Here is a 25,411-nt window from a genome sequence, read left to right on the forward strand (position 1 = left end):
ATATGAGGGAGGAGAGTTGAGAAAACCCTCACAAATAGTGATGATGATCCAGGCCGCCCCGAAAGAAGTCTCAACCAGTGGAGGAATGAGTGTACAGTCGCAGGGAGAAGGCGTCAAGCCGGTAGTGATATTGGGAAAGAGCCCGTCCGCCATAACAAGCAAACCCGAGCCAAACAAGCTGGTAATATCAGGGATTCCGCCCACACCTGCTGTTGTGTTAAAGGGGGCACATAGAGAACTGGTCACCATAAAGCCTTTAGTCCAGCTGCCGATGATTGATAGCAAGGTTGTACCTTGGAAATATGAAAAGGCGGTGGTGATGTACAAAGGAAAACAGGTGGAAGAAGTCAGTTGTGAAGCGCAAGGGCTGACTCGATCAGGTCGTTGTTTTGCTCCGGTGGAGCTAAGAAGAACCAACCCAGTTGCAACCAAGAAACCTGTGTCCGAAGAAGAGGCTGAGGAGTTCCTGAGGAAGATGAAAGTGCAGGACTACTCCGTGGTCGAACAGCTGAGAAAAACACCGGCCCAGATCTCACTGCTGTCATTACTGATCCATTCTGAGGAGCATCAACGGGCTTTGATGAAGATATTGAACGAAGCTCATGTACCCAACGAGATTTCTGTAAACCACCTGGAAACCATTGCCAACAAGATTTTCGAGGTGAACAGGGTTCTCAGATGATGATCTGCCGGTGGAAGGTACGGAGCATAATAAAGCTCTATACCTAGCTGTCAAATGTGAAGACTCGGTGGTAACTCGAGTATTGGTGGATAACGGCTCAAGCGCCAATATTTGTCCACTATCTACCCTGAACCAGTTAAAGATCGACCACGGAAGGATCCACAAGAACAGTATCTGTGTCCGAGGGTTCGACAGAAACGAAACAGCCACTGTGGGAGATGTTGTACTTGAACTGACTATTGGTCCAGTCCTGTTTGCCATGGAATTCCAGGTGTTAGACGCCACAGTATCTTATAACCTGCTGTTGGGACGACCATGGATTCATGCAGCCAAAGCGGTGCCCTCCACCCTACATCAGATGGTGAAGTTCGAGTGGGAAAGACAAGAAGTCGTGTTACACGGCGAGGATACAACATGCACCACGGGCGGAGCCATTGTACCTTTCATAGAGACCGCTGATGACAAAGGTCCTTGGGTCTACCAGATTTTCGATACAGGGTCGGCCGACAAAATTTCTAAAGGAGAAATCATCCCGCACCCTAGGGTAGCTGCCGCAACAATCATGATGGTCTCAGAAATGCTGGGTAATGGATTCGTGCCGGGAAAGGGCCTAGGAGTCAAGCTTCAGGGGATTTTCCAACCGGTCACCTTACCTAAAAATCTGGAAACTTTCGGATTGGGGTTCAAACCAACCGCAGCCGATAGGAAGCAAGCGCGAAAAATGAAGAAGAGGGTTTGGTTTCTGCCCAAACCAGTGCCACGTCTCTCAAGGTCTTTTGTTAAAGCAAGTGCCAAGGGGTCATCGGTCCCAAAGATTCTAGGACCATTGATCGGTATAAATGAGGACCTGAATCAGAGTTTTGAGAGGCTATTCGCTGATGTCGATGTGGTAAGAAGTTGGAGAAGGTTCCAGCAGAACAGAGATACAGTTTGTGGGGCCTGAGGCCAAAACCAACAATTGGACTGTTACTCCTCTTCCTGTCCGAGGGGAGTCTTGGTAGTAGGCTTTGATTTATGTTTTGTTTGTTTTGTTTTGTTCGGATTATTCCAGGGTGTAATCCAAATTTTACGTTTGTCTTGTAAAAGTGTGAACCCTTTTATCCCGCAAGTTTAATAAAGTTCTCTCTTTTTGTCCTATTTTAATTTTTGCTTTGTTCTTTTTCTTTCTGAACAGTTCTCTTTTTACTGGTTCTAATGACATGGCATGCACAGCGGATCTTCGACCTAGTCTAATAAATCAATCTGAATCCGACTCAATGATGCAAGAGGTCGTTTGTGACGATGAATCTGAATGTGACGAAGGTGAAGCCTTCGAAGAGATAAACCGAGAACTGTGCCAATTTGAAGAGAAACCCAAGCCTAACCTAAATGACACTGAGGCTGTGAATCTAGGAGACGCTGATAACGTCCAAGAGACCAAAATTAGCATCCACATTGAGCCGAATGTCAGGGAAGAATTGATCAAAACCCTCATGGAATTCAAAGATGTTTTTGCATGGTCATATGACGATATGCCTGGATTAAGCACCAATTTAGTGGTTCACAAATTGCCCACTGACCCGGCATACCCTCCGGTCAAGCAAAAACTAAGGAAATTTAAAACAGAAATGAGTGTAAAGATCAAAGAAGAAGTGATTAAGCAGTTGCAGGCGAAGGTCATTCGGGTCACTCGATATCCCGAGTGGTTGGCCAATGTGGTACCAGTCCCGAAGAAGTATGGGAAAATCAGGGTGTGCGTCGACTACCGCAACCTCAACAAAGCAAGTCCCAAGGACAATTTTCCGTTACCCAACATTCATATCCTGATCGATAATTGCGCGGGGCGCGAGATCGGATCCTTTGTGGATTGCTATGCGGGTTATCATCAGATCCTAATGGACGAGGAAGATGCGGAAAAGACAGCGTTTATTACGCCATGGGGAACCTACTGCTATCGGGTAATGCCGTTCGGATTGAAGAATGCCGGGGCAACATACATGCGAGCAATGACTGCTGTGTTTCATGACATGATACACAAAGAAATCGAGGTGTACGTCGATGATGTGATCATCAAATCTTGGCATCAGGAGGACCATGTAGCAGACCTAAGGAGATTTTTCCAAAGACTCCGAAGGTATGATATCAAGCTTAACCCGGCCAAATGTGCATTCGGGGTTCCATCAGGAAAGCTGTTAGGGTTCATCGTCAGTCGACGAGGGATTGAGTTAGACCCATCCAAAATTGAATCCATCCGAAATTTGCCACCGCCAAGGAACAAAACAGAGGTGATGAGTTTGCTGGGTAGACTTAATTACATCAGCAGGTTCATCGCTCAACTCACCGCAACTTGTGAGCCCATATTTCGGCTGCTGAGAAAGGATGCTGCGGTAGGTTGGACGGCAGAGTGTCAGGAGGCCTTCGACCAAATCAAAGGGTATCTGTCTAATCCACCCATATTGGTCCCGCCTAAGCCAGGGAAGCCCTTAATTCTTTATCTGACGGTCCTGGAAAATTCATTTGGTTGTGTGCTGGGGCAACATGACGACACAGGAAGGAAGGAGCAGGCCATCTACTATCTTAGCAAGAAATTCACAGTACATGAGGTCAAGTACACTCAACTCGAGAAAACATGTTGCGCCCTAACTTGGGTAGCTTAGAAGTTGAAGCACTACCTGTCTTCATATACTACTTATCTCATATCCCGTTTGGACCCATTGAAGTATATCTTCCAGAAACCTATGCCCACGGGAAGGTTAGAAAAATGGCAAATTCTGCTCACAGAGTTTGATATCGTCTATGTGACGAGGACATCCATGAAAGCCCAGGCGCTGGCCGATCATTTAGCAGAGAATCCCGTTGATGAAAAGTACGAGCCCTTAAGAACGTACTTTCCCGACGAAGAGGTAATTCATACAAATGAGATGGAATTAACTGAGGAACCGGGTTGGAAGCTTTTCTTCGATGGAGCTGCAAATGCAAAAGGGGTTGGAATAGGAGCAGTACTCATTTCTGAAACAGGACGCCATTATCCTATTACGGCTCAACTACGCTTCTATTGCACCAATAATATGGCCGAGTATGAAGCTTGCATTCTGGGTCTGCGCTTGGCTGCTGACATGGATGTCCAAGACGTCTTGGTCTTGGGAGACTCGGACCTCTTGGTACATCAAATTCAGGGCGAATGGGAAACACGAGATCTAAAGCTCATACCATACCGACAATGCTTGCATGATCTGAGCAAGCGATTTCGATCGGTGAAGTTCAAACATATCCCGAGAGTTCACAATGAGGTTGCGGATGCCTTGGCCACCTTAGCATCAATGCTGCACCACCCTGACAAAATGTATGTTGATCCTCTGCACATCCAGGTCCGTGATCAGCACGCTTACTGTAATGCCGTAGAAGAGGAGCCAGATGGCGAACTCTGGTTTCATGATATCAAGGAATACCTCGGAATGGGGACATATCCAGAACAGGCCTCTGGAGACCAAAAAAGAGCCCTTCGGCGTTTGTCGAATGGTTTCTTCCTCAGCGGAGGAGTGTTGTACAAAAGAACCCCGGATTTAGGATTGTTGAGATGTATAGATGTCGGTCAAGCCACGACGGTTATGGCAGAGGTACATGCTGGAGTTTGTGGGCCACACATGAGCGGATATGTATTGGCAAGGAAAATCCTTCGAACAGGGTGTTATTGGCTCACTATGGAACACGACTGTATCACTTTCGTGAGGAAATGCCATCAGTGCCAGATACATGGAGATCTGATTCATTCTCCACCAACAGAGTTGCATGCGATGTCAGCGCCCTGGCCGTTTGTGGCATGGGGCATGGATGTCATTGGGCCCATCGAGCCGGCAGCATCCAACGGTCATAGGTTCATTCTAGTGACCATTGATTACTTCACCAAATGGGTTGAGACTAAAACCTTCAAGTCGGTAACCAAAAAGGCAGTGGTGGACTTTGTTCACTCCCATATCATCTGCAGATTTGGAATCCCAAAAGTGATCATCACGGATAACGGTGCGAATCTTAACAGCAGCCTGATGAGAGAGGTATGCCAACAATTCAAGATTACCCACCGCAATTCCACCCCATATCGTCCCAAGGCGAATGGAGCGGTCGAAGCAGCCAATAAGAATATCAAGAAGATACTGCGAAAGATGGTGGAAGGATCCAGACAATGGCACGAGAGATTACCCTTTGCTTTGTTGGGTTACCGCACTACTGTCCGGACTTCCATAGGTACAACTCCTTATTTGTTGGTGTACGGAACTAAAGCCGTAATACCGGCGGAGGTCGAAATTCCATCCCTCCGGATTGTCGCTGAAGCCAAGATTGATGATGATGAATGGGTCAAAGCTCGGTTGGAACAGTTAAGCTTGATAGACGAGAAAAGATTGGCGGCAGTGTGTCATGGTCAGCTGTACCAGAAGAGAATGGCAAGAACATACAATAAGAAGGTGCGCCCTAGGAAGTTTGAAGTAGGGCAGCAGATATTGAAGAAGATCCTCCCGCATCAGGTCGAGGCAAAAGGCAAATTCGCCCCAAATTGGCAAGGGCCTTATATCGTGACCAGAGTATTGTCCAACGGTGCTTTGTGTTTGACAGATATCGAGGGGAGATGTGTCGACATGGCTATCAATTCTGATGCAGTCAAGAGATATTATGCGTAATTTCTTTAATTATGGCAATTATTGGTTCGTTTGTTTGTATTTGGCATTTATTGGATAATGAGATGACGGAGGCAATTCTTTCTTCTATCCAAACACTTTTAACCCTTGCTTCCCCTTTTGAGCCTTAAGTTATTCTTTCATACCCCTCTTTTGGAATCACTAATGGAAAAGACATGGAAAAAAAAGAAGAAAAAAAAGAAAAGAAAAAAAAAAGAGAAAAGAAAAGAAAAAAATCTTTAAAGGAAAATGAAAAGAAGGAGAAAGAAAGGAAAAAAAAACAACAAAGAAAATCATAAGAAATACAAAACTGTTGGGAACTACGTTTGACTTGATTCCTCAAAGAGGATACGTAGGCGCCTCACGGCTCGGTCATAGTGTGCATCACAGTGTATATAGGATGCATAATGTACATAGTGTGCATAATAGGCACAGTGTGCGTAACGCACGTAGCTCAACCTAAGTGTAAAAATAAGATTCCCCAAGCAAGAAAACTGGGGCAGAGGTTATGTTTTAAGTTCCAACAAAGGTTTGATTCCAAAAGTTGTAGCACATCACCCATCAAATTATTTTCATTTTTATAGCCTTTCTTTAACCCCACACCAAAACCAACATCAACGTCCAAAAGACCTCCCGATCAATATCCAAGAGATGCCAAGTCAGGAAAATAAGGCCGAGAATAATGCACCGATCCCCAGCAAAGAAGAGGATCGTAAGACTGGGAATGAATTGATGGTCAAAGGAATCTCCAGAAGAGAGGGTCGTATCGACAACACCCCGATTCCTCGATAAAAAATAAAATGAGAGAGTTTTATCGGTGAAAACCCTCACAGGCACCCCGATTCCTCGATAAAAAATAAAATGAGAGAGTCTTATCGGTGAAAACCCTCACAGGCACCGAAAGGCGACGTAAGATGAAGAATAAAATGAGAGAGTCTTATCGTTGAAAACCTTCACAGGCACCGAAAGGCGACGTAAGATGAGAGATATGAAATGAGAGAGTCTTATTGGTGAAAACCTTCACAGGCACCATAAGGCGCCGGGAGATGAGAGAAAAGAGAGAGTCTCATTAGTGAAAACCCCTCGAAGGGCACTATGAGGCGACAAGACAGATCAACAAAAAGCGACCACATTCGCAACGAAATGGACACTCATTTATCATCCCCAGCAAGTCAGACCATCGGGCAAATCGATTGATACGAATAGACTGGGTCGGGAATCTATGGTGCATGTCATGATCACGGGGACCAGTCATGTCCTCCAGATAAGTTCTTCTGAATTTCTTCTCCCACCAAATATTGGTTCAGAAAGATTTTCTCCTTTTTCTATCTTTTATTTCTCTTCCTAAAAATTTGTCTTGAAAAGAATTTTTTTCAAAGCTTACTACCAAAGACCGAAGGGGAATTCAGTCAATGCAGGATAACACAAACAGACTTAAAGGCCGGCCCCAGGCAATGCAATGATCGCGCCTGGCAGTTTTGGAGAAAGTAAGCTCCTAAAGGGAGTGGTTTCGGGGGTAGAAGCAGACTCCCACAGCATGTACTTAAAGAGAAAGCAGGAAGGGGGATAAATTGAAAACTAGCCCCCAGCAGGCCAGAAACCCCCAGCAAGCAAGTTTGTCCACCCAACCAATTATGGGGACATAGAGCAAGAAAAAGGGGAAGAGAGGAAAAATCATCCGCCGGAAGGACACCTCCTCCCACCACGATTGAAACTAACTAACTCCTTTTTGTTTGCTGCAGGGAAACAAAGGATTAATGTTGGCAGCAAGACGCAACGCTAGGGAAATCACCAAAAACCGGGGCAGAAAATTTTCCGCCGATTGTCAAAAAAAAATTCTCGGAAGAACGGGGAAACAATTTCAAATACATTTAAGTTCTAGGTCGCCCACCAGTATAATGCGGGAATACATTTAAGTTCTAGGTCGCCCACCAGTATAATGCGGGAATACATTTAAGTTCTAGGTCGCCCACCAGTATAATGCGGGAATACATTTAAGTTCTAGGTCGCCCACCAGTATAATGCGGGAATACATTTAAGTTCTAGGTCGCCCACCAGTATAATGCGGGAATACATTTAAGTTCTAGGTCGCCCACCAGTAAAATGCGGGAATACATTTAAGTTCTAGGTCACCCACCAGTATAATGCGGGAATACATTTAAGTTCTAGGTCGCCCACCAGTATAATGCGGGAATACATTTAAGTTCTAGGTCGCCCACCAGTATAATGCGGGAATACATTTAAGTCCTAGGTCGCCCACCAGTATAATGCGGGAATACATTTAAGTTCTAGGTCGCCCACCAGTATAATGCGGGAATACATTTAAGTTCTAGATTTTGGAATCAGTAACCCCACCTGAAGGCGGAAGGTTACAACAGAGATCCCCAAGCAGGAAACAATAAAATCCCCAGCACCAAGAAGCAGAAGGCTGCAAAGGCAAGCGCGCGATTCAAAAGGAAGAAGGAACGCGTCTCAAAAGAGGCAGTTTGGGAATGTTATAGCATGCCCAACATAACAATTTTGATGAAGAAAGCCATACCACCGAAGAAACCATTGAAAGGCTTAAAGAAGAGAGCCATGTTCCCAGCAGAGCAAGCGAAGGGATGAAAACTGGCATTCAGAAAAGGCGAAGGACCAGTATCATCCCCCAAGTTCACAAAATAAAGGCATCAGAGGAAAACGTTAGCCGACAAGAAAGCAAGGCAACAAGAACAAGTTGAAGATAGATGAGACCTCATGATCCATAGTCTAGCTTAGCTTCTTGTTTTTCCTTTCAGAACAATGTAACAGGGAGATCGGTTGAGCGGTAGCATCCTACAGCAGCATGCAATTGCGCGCAACAGCAGCGAGCACTACAATCACACGGTAGTCCCAGCTACCAAAATTTCCCGAACTACATTAACCTGATTCCTGTTCAGCCCAGGATATGTATGAAACCTTTGAAGCAAAGGTTCGGTCAAATCTTTTTCAAAAATGCTTCACACGGAGTACTCGGACGAGCAAAAATCGCCCGCTTTATCTTTGCGCGAAAACCCTTCGTGTCTTCGTGCAAAGAGCGGCAGCTGTAAGCACGTGATTTTTGCTTCACGGACAATCGCTCCAAAAGAAAATAAAAAAATAGTGACAAATGACTTTGCTGTACAATTTTTCGAGTTTTCCGTGACATGTGTTGTTAGTCATTTGTGGGTCTGTCCATTTTGCATTTAATCATTATCAAACAAAATACAAAAAATATGTATGCATTTCTAGGTTGTAATTTAACCATTTAAAAGTTTTTATATATATGTGTGTGTGAATAATTGTGTTAAGTATTGATTAATGGGTATTTCAAATTCATTTTTAATTTAGTTGTATTTCAAAAATTAGAAAAACAAAAGTGCAAGAAATCGGATTGGGCCTATGATATTTCAAAATTTTGAAGGCCCAAAACCAGTCCAAGTCAGCCAACCCAAGACCCATCCGCAGGTCATCGAAACGACGTCGTCCAATACCAAGACTACGTCGTTTCAAGGACGGCTCATCTCAGCAGTTCCAACCAATCCAATCCAACGGCCCAGGCTCCTTGTCAGTATCCCGTTTCCAAACCCGACCCAAGAACCAGTCCGAACCAACCCCCAACCGAGGCCAAACGGTGTTGTTCCGTTCTAAGTAAAAGATCATGGCCATCAATCTCGATGCATCCAACGGCCAGGATCTAATTACTCTTTACGTATATAAACTTGACCCTTCACCCCACGCCCCTATCCGAACCCCAACTTTCCTCATCTTCTTCACCAAGCCTTGACACCCCCCCCCCCCCGAAACCCTAGCAGCCGCCCTAATTTTCCATTCACCAGAAACCGGCGGCACGAACGCCGGTGACCACCCCTTTCACACCCCTGAAACATCCAACCACCCTGAGCACGAATTCACTAACCATGTACCTCGAATTACCTCCCATCGTCTCGAATCTGGATTTGAAGATTCGAGACGAAACTCGATCTATGCCGAACCTCACCATCTTCATACCAGACACTCCCCTAACCTCCCTCGTGACCAAACCAGACCTGGTTTGGTCCGAATCTACCCACAACTCCTAAAAAAACAGATCTGAAAATCCAAAACCTAGAACACGAATAGCCTTGGAATCCGGCCGGCCTTAACAGGGGTTCGAGGTCTAATAGACCTTAATCAAGGTGTTCTCATGTGAGAACACTCTGGTTAAAGTTTGTTCGGCCTCAAATGGTCAAAGCTAAGTCGGACTTGGGTCATTTTGGTTTAAACTTTTCCAGTAAGTGTTCTCTTTTCTTTGTTTTAGTTTTGATTGAGTTGTTAGCATGATTTGTTGTGATTGTTTGTTATTATCTGTTATTTTTCCTAATTTCTTCCATCTCTGTCAAAGACCTTTTTATTTGGTCAATTGTTTTCTGTTTGTGTTCTGAATGTATTCTATGATAAACATGTCCGATTAGGATAGTCGTCGCATAAATAATCTATATAGGTTCCCAGTGATTGACCAAAGTTGTCCGAAGCCCTTTAGGTCCCTGTATGTATTTGTTTATATGAACGACTGATTGTTACCTGTTATAATTAGTATAGTCGACTTGATAAATGTCGTCGATTGACTTCCTACGACTGAATGTCCAAATATTCTAATTCGTACAAAGTGAACGAACCTGTTGATTGATAATTGGATGCTCGACATTGCCTAAGTTTAGCCTATAACTGCATTGTAAACAATGAAAAGAATCAGGCTAGGGCAGTCTTGAATTTGGACTTCCAGAAGTTCAAAAGGCCCTGATACTGCAGTGAGGCAGGACAGTAATAATCAAGGGCTAACAGGGGTAGTATGGGGTTTGAAAAGAACAGAAAAACTTAGTATAAATAAGCTGACAAGTAGGGTACTAATTTAGGATTAAACTAATGCCAATGGGGAACAAGACACAAGAGTATGGGGTTTAAAATGAATACTTAAATGAACCCATAACTCTTGATTAAAGAATAAGGCCAAGCGTGGGGAACAAATGGCTGGCATCAAAAAGATGCTTAGGCGTGGGATTTGATAGGTATGGGCAGTCTGCAAAGGGCAGAATCCAGGCAGCTTGACTGCACTGGTTGTTTGGCTTATAAATAGGCTATTTCAGAACTTAAAAAAGGAGAGGGAGAGAAAGGCTGGAAAATTTAGTCTTGAGAGAGGTCTTGTGAGTTGAAGAAAACTGAAAAATATAAGGAAATTTCCAGAAACACTGTAACCAAACACTGTCTGAAAACTACAGAAGAATTCATATTGGTCAAGCTGTCTTGGCCAAGTTCTGTTGTTTGCCCTGATTGAGTTGCTTGTGATTGTTGAACTGCTGGTGTTGTTGCATCGAATACTCTGTTATTTCTGTTGTTTCACTACTCTTTTCTGGGATTACTTGTTTGGTGCTCGACCATCTGTTGGTTTTCTTTGTTCTGGAAACTGTTGCTGGTTGTCTGTGGACTGTGGAAAACACTTGTGGTTGTTGGTTTGTTGCTGTGTTGTTGCTGTGTATCTGCTGTTGCTGTGTTTATTGCATACTGCCCAGCTGATCATTCCTTTCTTCTTTTGTCCTCTATACCAGGTACACAACCAATACACTGTCAAATGTAATTGGAAAATTGAGCATGAATACAAAAAGAAAAGACCTGAAGTTGACTTTCATACATAGATTGTTACATTAGATATCATGTACTGTATAATAATTTTCATTCCTGTGTTGACAATAGAAGTAGCCTGTATGCCCAGTGTATATCAATATAGATTAGCTGAATGATAGTTTATATATGTATGCTGATAGGTGAAAATATTCCCAATGAAATAGGTTGTATCTTAGACTTAGTTTTACTTTGTAGTATGTCCTTTAATGTAGGCCAAGCATGAAAATCGTACTCTATTAGTTAAGTTCTTTCCTTTCTGATAAACTGCTTCATATAACTGGTAAACCATGTTTTAAGACAAAGAACACGGAGACTGCAATCTCAACCTCACGAAGGTCGAGCCCGGGTCGAAACAGACCAAGCAGGCCTGCATCGAACAAACAATGGCCCAGGTCTGGTCCATCACGCATGGGCTGGATTTGGGCCCTTAAGTTTTGCTCGGCCGACTGTGTACGTGGCCGTGCTTCTGATTTTGTGCAAGCACTCGGAATTCTGTATAGATAACTTGCAAGCATGTAATTAACTAGGGCTATCTACTGTTTTCAATTAGTAGAGACAAACGCAACAAGAAACGTAGTTGCTATAGGATATCCTTTTAAAATAAGGACGAGATGAGCCTCGACAAAAAATAAAGAAAAACGCACAAATTGCGGGGCCCTTGTTAAATATATATATGTTGAAGCATTCAGTCCCTAAGGTGGGTCGTTTAGCAAATCTCACGACCCTCCCGGAATAATAACGCGATAGCCTCTTTAAGCGCGTATTTAATAATTTTACCTTCTTAAATTCGGGTGTGCATTTATGTGACCCAAATCCAAATCTCGACGGATTCGAAAATGTGTTTCTAATCACGGGTACATTGATTGTGACGTGGTTCGAGATGCATGTCCATGACGTCGCAAATTCCTTTTAAAAATAGAACGAGACGAGCCTCGACAAACAAAATGTACAAAGCTGCGGGGCCCTCTAGATGCATGTATATATTAAAGTATTTAGAATTCGGGATTTGCCGTTTAACGAATTTTTACGACTTTCCCCAAAATAACAAGACGCTAGTTGCTTTAGGCGCGCTTTTAACAATTTATTTTCCTTAATTCGGGTGCACATTCATGTGACCCAAATCCAAATCTCAACCGAGTCGAGATATATCGATAACCACGGGTACATTGATGTAACGTGGTTCGAGATATGTTTTCACGACGTTGCAATTATCGTAAAAATAATAATAATGACAAAAGCGGCAAAAAGTTAAAATTGGCACATTGGTTCATAATTGTATTTAAAATCAGATAAATAAGCCAAATATAACAGTTGAGCGACCGTGCTAGAACCACGGAACTCGGGAATGCCTAACACCTTCTCCCGGGTTAACAGAATTCCTTATCCGGATTTCTGGTACGCAGACTGTAATATAGAGTCATTCTTTTCCTAGATTCGGGATTAAAATTGGTGACTTGGGACACCCTAAATCTCCCAAGTGGCGACTCTGAAATAATTAAACCAATCCCGTCTCGATTGTCCTTTAATTGAAAAAACTCCCTTGCACCCTCGCGGGTGCGTAAAAAAGAGGTGTGACAAGACCTATCCTTACTATCAACTCTTTGATCCATGAAATCCATGAACAAATTGAACGAAAATTACTATGCTGAAATTCTTCTCAAAGTTTCAGCCTGAAAGTAAAAGAAGAAAACTAATTTTCTTATAAAGAATAGTTCTTGACTTTTTGCGGCACACTTACACGCTTTTTTCACACCACTCATGTTTAGGACTAATAGGTATTTATTATAGTACCAATTAATAATTCATTCCCAGAAGGTTTAGGAAAATTTGAGGCAGTGACCTACTGTAGCACAAGACCAAATTTGGACTTCTCCATAATTTTCCTTTGGAAAACAAATCTCATTCCTAACGAGAATTAACGAGGCACGCAGCAACGACAAACTTTTCATTTTGTCTTGTTGTGCCCACATAGTATTACCAATTATATATGTATATATATATATATATATAATTTGATAATTAGTTTATCCAATGGTTAGTCAAGAAATATAATTCAATTTACTATTCCAAATAGAAAATCAATTTATTCACAATATTAATTATATTCTTTGTGCTAGCAAAGAATATAATAATATTTCATTTGGACTAATAATTTAATATATTTGACTAATTAAATTCTTTAATTTAATTATCAAATAATAAAATAATTAATCCTTTAGCAAAGATCAGAACACTCGTTAGTGTGCGACCCCATAGGTTCAATACTAAGCCGGTAGTAAATTGATCACATCAATATACTAATCAAGGGTGGCGTCTAACAACACTCCTTAACGACCGGATAGAATGGAGTATACAATTTACTCTCAAGAACCAGTAGAAGAATAATGTAGTAATTCCTTCTTCCTTATAGCTCTGAGTCACCCTAGGATATAGTTCAACTGTCAAATCCTAATAGGCGACCAACTATGTGTTCATGTCAAATATAATCGACCATCGAATGACCTAAGAAACTCATTTCTTCTTTCATTCAATTGCCCTGGCCAAGGTCTTGATTTGGTCGTTTATAATTCATGACAACATGGAGCTTAAACTCATTACCAAGAGTTGACAGATTCCATCTTGATCATTCACTAATTCTACAAGCATTTAATCGTACCCAATATCCTTTCAACTATCGCCCTAGGGCCATAGGTGTCTGGTATCAAAGCACAATAAATAACTTGTCAATTACTATGACGATCTCATGTCAAAGGAAAATCTTACATCACATTCTTCAAGAGAATATCCTATTGACAGTTTATGGTAATTCTAACCATTAGGAATTATCCAATGAGTCGGTTCAATGATCATATCTCTATATACATCATCTATCTATGTAATTTAGTTAATGAGATCAACTAATCTTTATCCCATAAAGACGATCACATAAATATTGATCTAACCGGATTACTAATGTCCAAATTAATAATCTTACGATCAAGAACAAATTTAGATTAAATTAAAAGAAACTTTACTCTCATTATCATGATCTCCATCACAATGTCAAGTCTCAAAATTTAATCAAGGACCTTATCAAATTAATCAAGCAATTAATAAGAATGATAAAAGAATATCAAATGCCATACATATTTTATATCAAATAACGTTCACAAAATTATGTTCAAATCATCAAATATGATATTAAATCTAAGACATATCTACTATATCCCTAACAGATACTGCATGATCATATGTGCTCTGATCACACTCCTATGTGCCTTTGTTTTAATCAGGAAGTACAGAACTCAGTAAGTCCTTTTAAGTTCTTTAATCAACTTGCAGAGTACATGGATTTCTTGAGTATAGTGCAGGTGGTGTGGGACAAGAACATAAATCTACCTGCTATGCAAAGAATTTGGCAAAACCTGAAATTGCTGAAAGTTGAATTGAAGAAGCTTAATCTCAAGGAATTCAAATATGTTACTGACAAGATCAGTTCAGGAGCAAATGAGGGACCCCGATCATCCAGCTGAGCTAAGCAATAGTGAAAGAGATTTGAGGAGTAATGTATAGAAGTGGTCAATGGTGGAAGAAAGTATTTACAAATAGAAATCTAGAGTTCAATGGCTTAAATTGGGAGATTCCAACATCTCTTACTTTTACGCAAGCATCAAAAGTAGATTGACTCAAAATACTATCTCTACACTGGTTACTCAGAATGGTGCACGCACCTAGTCACAAGATGAGCTGATACAGGAGATTACATGGTTTTACCAGCACTTATTAGGATCTTCAGTAGATTCATTACCAACAATTAATCCAAGTACAATAAAAAAATGGACCTATACTCAACAGAATACAACAGTTACAACTTATTGGGCCGGTGTCAAGGGAGAATATCTATAAGGCTTTGCAGGGAATTAATGACTTAAAAGCCCCAGGATGCGCTGGGTATAATGCGCTATTCTTTAAGAGAATCATGGTCAATTATTGGTGATGAAAAAGTTGAGGTTGTGCAGGATTTCTTCACATCTGCTGAATTATATAAGGCCATTAATTGTACCACCGTGACTCTCATCCCGAAGGTGCAGAATCCATCCATGATTTTCTTGTTGTACTACTATTTACAAAATTATTTCTAAAATCCTTACTAACAGGATGCAAAATGTTATGGAGTTTCTTGTGGATTGGTTGTCAATCAACTTTGTACCGGGCATAATGATATTTTACAATATAATTTGAGCCATGAGCTAGTTAAGAGATACAATAGAAAGAATGTTTCACCTAGGTGCATGTCAAAAATAGTTATGAGAAAGGTTTATGACTTGAATGGAGTTTCTTGGAGCAGGTGCTTATTCACATGAACTTTCCTGATGGCTTTATACTGTGGATTATGAAGTATGTTAAAACTGTATCTTATTCCATTCTTATCAATGGCCAGCCAACATGTCCTTTCCCAGCAAAGAAGGGACTTAGACAGGGTGATTCCCTATCCCCCTTCTTGTTTGTATTAGCTATGGAATTCGTTACTAGATTGTTGAAGGGGCTGAAGGAGATCAATGAGTTCCAATATCATCCAAGATGTGCAAAGTTGAATATTATACAATTGGGGGTTGCTGACGATTTGCTGTTATTTAGTAGGGGTGATGTGGAATCAATGAAAAAACTATTAGATTGTTTCCAGGAGTTCTCAAATACATCTGGCTTAGTGACAAATATTGAAAAAAGCTCTGTATATTTTGGTGGAGTCAATCCAACAGTGCAGCACCTTATACTGGATCATTTGGGGTTTGCTAAAGGCGAGCTACCTATAAGATATCTAGGAGTGCCACTTAGTACAAAGAGACTACCAATTATACAATGCAAGCATTTGTTGGAAAAAATGATTGGGAGAATAATCTGTTGGACTGTAAGATTTCTATCATATACCGAAAGGACTCAACTGATAAAAAAATGTACTCTTTTCTATACATACATTTTGGTCTCAGAAAAAGATTACTCAGCTGATTGAAAGTGCTTGTCAAAGGTTCCTATAGACTGGTAGGGTATAGGTTTCCAAAAGATCCTTGATTGCTTAGGATAGATTGTGCCTACCAAAGTCTGCTGGTGACTTAAATATTTTAGATATCCAAGCTTCGAACAACGCTGCAATCTGTAAACTACTGCGGAATATTTGTCAGAAAAAAGAAAGTTAAACTACGGGTAAAATGGATATATCGCTATTATAGGAGAAATAGAAACTATGGTTGAGCTAGCCAACACAAACATCATGGTTGGTACAAAGAATTTTGAAAGCAGCAAAGTATATGGAATCAGTGGGGTTACCAGAATCAGATTTTACTCTAATGCATGGTTTTTCTATTCAGCAGATGTACTTGAAGCTTAGAGGTGATTTTACCAAGTGTCCCTGGAGGAGATTGTCTTGTAACAACTATGGTGCTCCTAGATAGGTCTTTATTTTATACCTTCCTTTAAATGGAAGACTTCAGACAAGAGACAGAATAGGTAAATGGAGTGTAGTCGATGACTTAACCTGTCCTTTGTGTACAAAGGTTCCAGAAACACTAGATCATCTGTTGTTTAAATGTTCAATATCGTCTATGATATGGAAGAAGATTCTACAATGGCAAGGAGTGGATAGAGGACCATATAAATGGAAAGATGAAGTTGTTTGGGCAATAGACCATGTAAAAGGCAATTCTACTAAAGCATATATCTACAGGATGAGTTCGGCTGCATGTGTGTATTTCATTTGGATAGAGAGAAATTTGAGATTGTTTCGGCAAAAAGTAAGATCAATCGAGAGTATAGTTAAAATGATTGCTCAAAAAGTGTATTGCAGAGGTCATATAAAGAAGATACTAGCAGGGAGTATGAAGCATTTGGAAACCTATCCTAGTAGCTGATGTTTTAATATTAGTTCTGTTTGTTTTTGCATAAGGAACTGTTTTCTGGTAATGAGCAGTTGAGAAGTGCACAAGAGTGTTGGGACAGATTGTCCAAACTCTTGATGATTTGTGTTGTACTTATTTCTTACTCGTTGGTGAATAAAATTATCTGTTTACCAAAAAAAGGGATCGCACTCCAAGGGGTATAGTGTGGATAGCCTACCCTAATGCAAGGATTAGTACTGCTTCTAAGGCTCGAAACTATGGGTCACACAGAGACAATTTTACCGTTACTCCAAGACTCTCCTTCATTAAATGAGTAATTAATTTAATTAAACTGAGATCTATAATCTAAATGAATTAAGCTCCCGTTTGGCCATATATTTTGGCTTTATTTTTTTTTAAAAATATTGTTTGTTTATGAAATATGATTATGTTTTGGGGAAAAAAAAATTCAAGTTCTCAACAACTGGTTTAGGGCAGTTTTTTTTTTTGGTGAAATTTTTTCTTCCACTCACAAATCTTCAATTTTTCTTCAAATAAAATGCATGTCCAAACGTAACTTCAACTTTTAAAAATTATTTTTCAAAACAATTCCAAAAACTCTTTTTTTAATTTTCAACCAAATCTATGTTCAAACGCTAGGTAAATATATAATTAACAAGAAGACTGACTTGGATACTCCAAAGGAAAGTATTTTTTAGCATGAATTTCTCAATTCCCAAGAGTTACATTCGAAATCTCTGATTAAGCTCTTACCACCACATTTCGTGGCGATGATTAGATAATTAGTTGATTAAGAAAAGAACTGTCAAGCTTTGCCAAAAACAAATAAGAGAGAGGAACCAAAATACAACTACTATTAGAAAAATCAAAGTTATGTAGATATATCCAAAAGAAAGGAGCCAATAGAAGGATACGATACACTAGCATAGTACATCCAAAACAAAGGGATAAAAATCGGTGTACAAAGAAAATCCAAAATAAGAACAGAAAATGATACCATTGCAAACATCATTTAAACTAGAAAAATCTGACTTCATTTTCTCTAGTGTTACAATTTTCAGTGCCTAGTCTCCCAACCCAAAAACCCAAAAAATACTAAAAAAAAGAATAAACCCTCAAAAAACCTGTCCCAATCCAAGAATTCCACAATAAATAAATTAATTGCATCTTTTCTCTGTTACGCCTAAAAAAGTTCACAGTTATAAAAACTTTTTCAAGCACTCAAAAAGAGGCTAACTTTTAGATAGAGAAGAGAAGCCAAAAGTGATTAGGACTTTTTGAGATAGAGTTAAAAAAGAATCAAGATTATAGTGAGAGAAAATATAACCAACTATATTAGTGTTGAACAAAACTTCTAACTCTTCATCATCATATATATAACCAAAAAATGAAGAAGAAAGCATGCTTTGTCTGCCATTAAAGCTTCAATGAAGAACTCATATTTGTCCCTTCAATTCACCTAAAGATCCCTTTCACTATCATTGCCATTTGGAAAAGAAATTGGCTTTGTGTTATTTTTCTTGAATACTACTACTACTACTACTGCTTTCCTATTAATAATTAATAAAATAAAATAAAAGGGGTTTCTTGATTCAGTGCATTTGAATTTTTCCAGTTCATTTTTTTCTTGGCTTGTCCTTAAATAAAGGTTGAATCTTTTTCAAACCCCTTTTCAATATCTTGTATGTCTATAGGAAGATACCCACCATTCTTGGAAAAAGGTTGGAGATTCTTGGTTTTAGATATAGTATAAATCATTGATGAATTTCTTGGTATTTGCTCTCTCATCTTCTAAAGGAATCACTTGAGAGTTCTTTACTTTTTTGGGGTGTTTGGTGGATTTCAGCTATTTTTGACAAGGTGATGGATTCAATAGCCTAAAGGTATGCTAAAGCTTAGATCTTTATTGGCTTTCTCATTTATTCCTGAATTCATTATTTGCTTGTGTTTCTGGGCATTTCTTGAATTGTCTAAAGCTATGTTGCGGGGACTCTTGAAAATACTGCCGCACCCATGTCGAATTCTCCAAAAATAAACTGCTTTTGGAGAATCCGGCACACATCAGGTGGCATTTTTGAAGAGTTCGAGCAACATAGGTCTAAAGTATTAGCTGAGTAATTGTTATGAATATGTATTTGCAAGGATTCTGTCCATTCATTTGTTTATCTATTTGTTATTTGACAGTTCTTGATGATTGAATTTGAACCTGAGTATTCTTTGTTAAATTCCTAGCTTTTCTTTTAATCTGAGTATTGACATATAGGTGGATTGTTATTAACAGGTCAAGCTGAGACTTTTGACTTATTGAAAGTAGTTATGATGTCTGGAGTTTTTGAATCAAGAAGTGGTTTGGTTCTAATTTGGTTAAGTGCTTTGGTACTGCTGATTTCTTCAGCAGAAGGATTGAATGAGGAAGGAATGTATCTGTTAGATTTGAAGAAGAATATATGGGATCAGTTTAATCATCTTTGGAATTGGAATCCTAATGATGGAACTCCATGTGGTTGGGTAGGTGTGAATTGCACTTCTGATTATAATCCAGTTGTGCAATCTCTTTATCTTAGCTCTATGAATCTTTCAGGCACTTTGAGTTCTAGCATTGGTGGTCTTGGATCTTTAACTTATCTTGACCTGTCTTTTAATGGATTCACTGGGAATATTCCCAAAGAAATTGGTAATTGCTCAAACTTGCAATCCCTTCAGCTCCATGATAATTCCTTTTACGGGCCGATTCCTGCTCAATTGTATAACCTGTCTAAGCTAGAATATTTGAATTTGTCCACCAACATGATCTCTGGTTCTATCGGTGAGGAGTTTGGGAAACTCTCGTCTCTAATTTCTTTCGTTGCATTCACCAATAATCTTACTGGTCCAGTGCCTCGATCTATTGGAAGTTTGAAAAGTTTGACAACGTTTCGAGTGGGGCAGAATTCACTTTCTGGAAGTTTACCGACAGAGATAGGTGATTGTGAGAGCCTGGAATCTCTTGGTCTAACACAGAATAGTTTGAGCGGGAACTTACCTAAAGAGCTCGGCAAGCTCAGTTGGTTGAAAGAACTTGTACTTTGGGGCAATCAATTCTCTGGATATATTCCAAAGGAAGTTGGAAATTGTACACGACTTCAATTGCTTGCGTTATATCAGAATAACCTGATTGGAGATATTCCTCCTGAAATAGGTAAACTCAAAGTTTTGACAAGGTTATACCTATACCGGAATGGTTTAAATGGTACCATTCCAAGGGAGATTGGGAATCTTTCTATGGCAGAAGAAATTGATTTCTCAGAAAACTTTCTAATAGGAGAAATTCCAGTTGAGTTTGGCCAAATAAAGAGGCTGAGATTGTTGTATCTTTTCCAGAACCAGCTCAAAGGCGTTATACCAGATGAACTTACTAGTTTAAAGAACTTGACTAGTCTTGATCTGTCAATTAATGACCTAACAGGTCCTATTCCATTTGGATTTCAGTACCAAACTAAATTGGTTCAGTTACAGCTTTTTGAGAATTCTTTAACTGGTACTATTCCTCAAGGTCTTGGCATTTATAGTCAACTTTGGGTGCTTGATTTAAATAACAACCACCTCACAGGAAGAATTCCTCCATTCGTTTGTCGGAATTCCAATCTTTTTTTGCTGAATCTTGGGTCAAATAAATTGCATGGAGGCGTTCCATCTGGTGTTCTTAATTGTGTTTCATTGGTTCAACTGCGTCTTAATGGTAACAGGTTAGGGGGGTCATTTCCTTCTGAGTTGTGCAAATTGGAAAACCTGTCTGCTGTTGAACTCGGGCAGAACAAGTTCACTGGTCCAATACCTCCTGATATTGGATATTGCCAGAAGTTGCAGAGGCTTGATCTCTCAGGCAATAGTTTCAGCGAGCTGCCAAGGGAGATAGGAAATCTTACCAAGCTTGTGACTTTCAATGTCTCGGCTAATTTGCTCACTGGACCGATACCTCCAGACATTCTGAACTGCAAGGGACTACAACGGCTTGATCTCAGCAAGAACAGCTTTACGGATGTTATACCTGATGACATCGGTAGCTTGTCGCAGCTAGAACGCCTTTTGCTTTCAGAGAATAAGCTTTCTGGAAAGATACCAGCAGCATTGGGGAGCCTCTCTCATTTGACGGAGCTGCAGATGGGCGGGAATTTATTGTCAGGTGAAATACCATCAGAGTTGGGTAATCTTAGTGGCTTACAGATTGCAATGGATCTTAGCAACAACAATCTCTCTGGTAGTATACCACCTAACCTTGGTAATCTTATCCTATTAGAGTACCTCTATCTCAACAACAATCATCTGAGTGGTGAAATACCGAGCACATTTGGGAACTTGACAAGTCTGTTGGGCTGTGATTTCTCATACAATAACCTCACTGGACCATTGCCTGATATACCGCTCTTTCAGAACATGGAAGTGAGCAGCTTCACTGGAAACAAAGGTCTTTGTGGTGGGCCCCTAGGCGGATGTAATGCACCTCCAGCGTACGACGCCAATCCTCCTCGAGTCAAAAGTGCAGATTCTCCTCGAGGAAAGATTGTTACTGTTGTTGCCGGTATAGTTGGTGGAGTTTCTCTTGTCTTGATTGTGCTAATATTATACTATATGAAGAGGCATCCAGTTGAGATGGTTGCCACCCAAGATAAAGACGTATCGTCTCCAGATTCAGACATTTATTTCCCTCCAAAGGAGGGATTTACTTTCCAAGACTTGGTTGAGGCTACAAGCAATTTTCATGATTGTTATGTTATTGGAAGAGGAGCTGTTGGAACAGTTTACAAGGCTGTCATGCAGTCAGGACAAATAATTGCAGTGAAGAAGCTTGCTTCTAACAGAGAGGGTAATAACATTGACAATAGCTACCGTGCTGAGATCTTAACACTAGGAAAGATTAGGCATCGTAACATCGTAAAGCTATATGGCTTTTGCAATCATCAGGGTTCTAATCTACTTCTCTATGAGTATATGGCCAGAGGTAGCCTCGGCGAATTGCTTCACAGTGCATCGTGTAGCTTGGACTGGCCGACTCGCTTTTTGGTGGCTGTTGGTGCTGCTCAAGGACTTGCTTACTTACATCATGATTGCAAGCCACGGATCATCCACCGTGATATAAAGTCCAATAATATTCTGCTTGATGACAAGTTTGAAGCTCACGTTGGTGATTTTGGTTTGGCGAAAGTTGTGGATATGCCTCAATCTAAGTCTATGTCTGCAGTTGCTGGTTCATATGGCTACATAGCCCCCGGTATGTATCTCTATTTCTCGTATCGGTAGATCCTTATAATCTCCATATATTTTCTGTTTGCAGCAGTTTAAATGTTCATTCAAATTCTAATGCGCTTATAAGTAGTATTACATGAAAATTTTCTTCCACAAGCTACTATGGGACTAGTTGATACATATTCTCAGAGGGATTAAACTAGTAATTGGTCAGTTGTGTTATTCCTTGGCGGTATTGTCTTTTTCTTATTCTATTTTTTATTCTAGGCAAAACTCTGATATGAGTTGGATGTTCTTGTTGAACAAAGATAGTTAGACAAGTATACTATATCTCTTTCTTTGATTGTGTGAAGACAATAAGGAAATGCTTTCAACTTTTATCTGTGTACTCATTTTATTTATGGTTCTATGCCAAGAGATTCCATAAAATAGCTGACTACAGCTCTATATTTAAGACGAGTTTTGGAATCTTACTGCTACATGTTGCTCATTCTTGTTCCGACATTTTGATGTGCAGTTTAGATATTCAACAGTATCTTCGCTTTGAAAGTGTATTGCTTCTTTTTGTTGATATGAATAGCTATGTTGCTCGGACTCTTCGGATACTCCAAAAGTAGTGTATTTTTGGAGAATTCGACATAGGAAGCGGCAGCATTTTGGAGAATCTGTGCAATATAGATGAATAGGATATCTTGTTGAAGTTTGACCGTTAAAATTGTATACAAACAAGTCAATTTCTCATACAAGCAAAAATGCTTCTAACTTTTCTCTATGTATGTAGCTTTTCATGTTCTTCTCCTATTTTTCATCCTTCTGTTGTAAAACCATTCCTTCCTTTTCAATTGATGGTTTTGCCTTTTCCGTTGCAGAATATGCTTACACCATGAAAGTTACAGAAAAGTGTGATATCTATAGTTACGGGGTAGTCCTTTTGGAGTTGCTAACCGGAAGAGCACCAGTACAGCCCCTAGAACAAGGTGGTGATCTCGTGACATGGTCGAGGCATTATATTAGGGACCATTCGTTGACGTCAGGGATACTTGATAGCCGATTGGATTTAGGAGATGAAACTACTGTTAGTCATATGCTCACAGTACTAAAAGTTGCTTTAATGTGTACTAGTATGTCGCCATTTGACCGTCCTTCAATGCGCGAGGTTGTTCTGATGTTGATTGAGTCTGATGAGCAAGAAGGGAACTTCCTCTCATCTCCAGTTTATGATCTCCCTCTCAAAGATAATTCCTTTTAGATGCATGTAAGAAGCATATCTCAATTTACTTTGATAAAAATTTTAGAGCTAATTCTTCTTGTATTTTTTCTTATGGTTAAATTATAGATATTCCAATGTATATTTCTTATTATAGTGAAAATTTCATCACTCACTTTGTAGAACTAGTTTGGAGGTGATTGATGCTATCTCAACCCTTCTCCATCTTAAGGTTATGGAAAATAATTACTAATTAGAATGTCTTATGCTGTTCTCTTAACCCCCCCCCCCCCTCTCCTTTTTCTTTTGTTGTTGATAAGTACTGAACATATATTCACTTATTGTTATGGCCCCTATGCTTTTTGAGTTTGTGACTCCATTTTTTCCTCTCTTTTTTTCAATTTTTTTTTTCCAGTGTTTTACTGTACTTAATATATATCTTTTGTCTCTATTTTTGAACTTTTTTAGTTTAACCGTCTGGTATCCGAAACCCGGTGCCCTAACTAATCAAGATTCGTGTCGTGTAGGCCCGCTTAGGGGTAAAATGTTTCCTACAAAAATTTCTCCATTCCTTCACTTTTATTTTCAACTTTGCCCTCTTTGATTTGCTTTGCTCTTATTTGTCTACTCAGATTTTCCCTTTCATGCTATTTCAGCATTCAAATCTTCAGCGAACCTCCTAGGCTATTACGAGGTTTTGATTTCGAGCCCTAAAAATGGAGAAGTTCTTGGTAGGGAGCACTTTACTATTAAAATAAGCGTATTCGGCGCGAACTCGAATTAGTATATGTCCTTTACATACACTCTTATCACTTTATGATAGTTAATTATATATATCCTCATATCGATGCATCATTTTACAACGTAAGTTAATGAAGATTAATATAAACACCTGAATATTTTCTCCGTTTCATAGCCTTAGGGCTGCTAGCCTTTTGTCGAGTATGTTGTAAAAGGGTGTAAACATTGTCATTTCTTTGATGGAAAAATGACACTGTATATCCGCTATAAAAATAATAGCCGAAAAAATATATAAAATTTGTATATTTTCTGTATATATATTCATTGTTATATACAAAAATATATAAATTTTATATACTTTTTCGGCTACCAGATATAAATAGTTATGGCGCGGGCTAAGTGATAATACCCCTTCTTTGATCCTACACTTCCAACAGAGTCCACAGAGGAAATAAAATTATAATCTTTATAAAATTAGAATGTGTAATTAAGTGCAAAATGGTCAAATTTGTAATAAGATCTAAAGTTCAGTTGTAAGGGAGACTAATGTGACAAATAAATTTACATATCAACCTCTGTCTAAACGTCAAACTAACTCTCCATGCTTTTGAAAAACTGAAAAAGAGAGGAGAGTTCACACAATTTGGTGATAAAGGCGGATTGAATTTTAAATCCGTGCGTGCAGATTGCAGAATATCACTGTATTTGCTGGGTCCACTAAATTAGGACCAATCTGTCTAAATTTGGTTGTAAGTCCACTAGAAGGAATTTGAACTCACCAGTTTGGCTGATTCGGTCCACCAAATTTGGGCCAATATTTGTCTAAGTTTGGGTAGATTTAGTCCACTAGAAGAAATATGGGTTCATGAGTTCCAACTGGATGACCCAAACAGCTTTAGGCGACCTGGTCTCACATTCTTTTCTTTTTTGAGAGAAATTCATTTATAGCCTATCGGCAGTTTTGTGTCAATGGAAAAAAACATGGGCTATCAAAATTTTGAGGGGCTATAGAGAATATTTTTCTCTTCTCTTTTTTTTCCCCGAAAATGATGGGCGATTTTTTTACACAAATAGTCGGCGGATTCACTCTTTACTTTTTTGGTATAAATAGATCATACTAATTATACATAGTTATATATATATGTGCTAGTTATTTTTAATTTAAACAATTAAGTAGATGACTATCTAATTCACATAATGGCTATTATATCTATAGAATTTTGTGTAACGGTGATAAAGAATCAATAACTCATGAACTCTAATTCAATAATCTTTGAGAGTCTTACTATTCAAGTGCACATTTCTTATTTCGGATATCATACAAGGCAATCTAGTCTACAAAAAACAATATAAATGCCAAAATAAATAGACAATAGGA

General features: G+C 39.5%; 1 protein-coding gene across 2 annotated transcripts; it reads left to right on the plus strand.

Moving 5' to 3' along the window:
* The first annotated feature begins 17,978 nt into the window (after positions 1 to 17,978).
* On the plus strand, positions 17,979 to 23,556 carry LOC104214763 (probable leucine-rich repeat receptor-like protein kinase At2g33170). 2 transcript variants are annotated; one of them, XM_009764478.2, is made up of 3 exons: positions 17,979 to 18,745; positions 19,144 to 22,110; positions 22,955 to 23,556. In XM_009764478.2, the coding sequence occupies exons 2-3, from the start codon at positions 19,179 to 19,181 to the stop codon at positions 23,332 to 23,334; spliced, it is 3,312 nt and encodes a 1,103-aa protein (XP_009762780.1). In that variant the 5' UTR covers positions 17,979 to 18,745; positions 19,144 to 19,178; the 3' UTR covers positions 23,335 to 23,556. The 2 variants fall into 2 exon arrangements, with proteins under 2 accessions (XP_009762780.1, XP_070002152.1); XM_070146051.1 differs by lacking the exon at positions 17,979 to 18,745 and having other exon boundaries at positions 19,276 to 19,370; positions 19,444 to 22,110.
* Positions 23,557 to 25,411: the final 1,855 nt, after the last annotated feature.

Source organism: Nicotiana sylvestris, chromosome 1 (assembly GCF_000393655.2).
Source record: "Nicotiana sylvestris chromosome 1, ASM39365v2, whole genome shotgun sequence".
Classification (NCBI taxonomy): domain Eukaryota; kingdom Viridiplantae; phylum Streptophyta; class Magnoliopsida; order Solanales; family Solanaceae; genus Nicotiana; species Nicotiana sylvestris.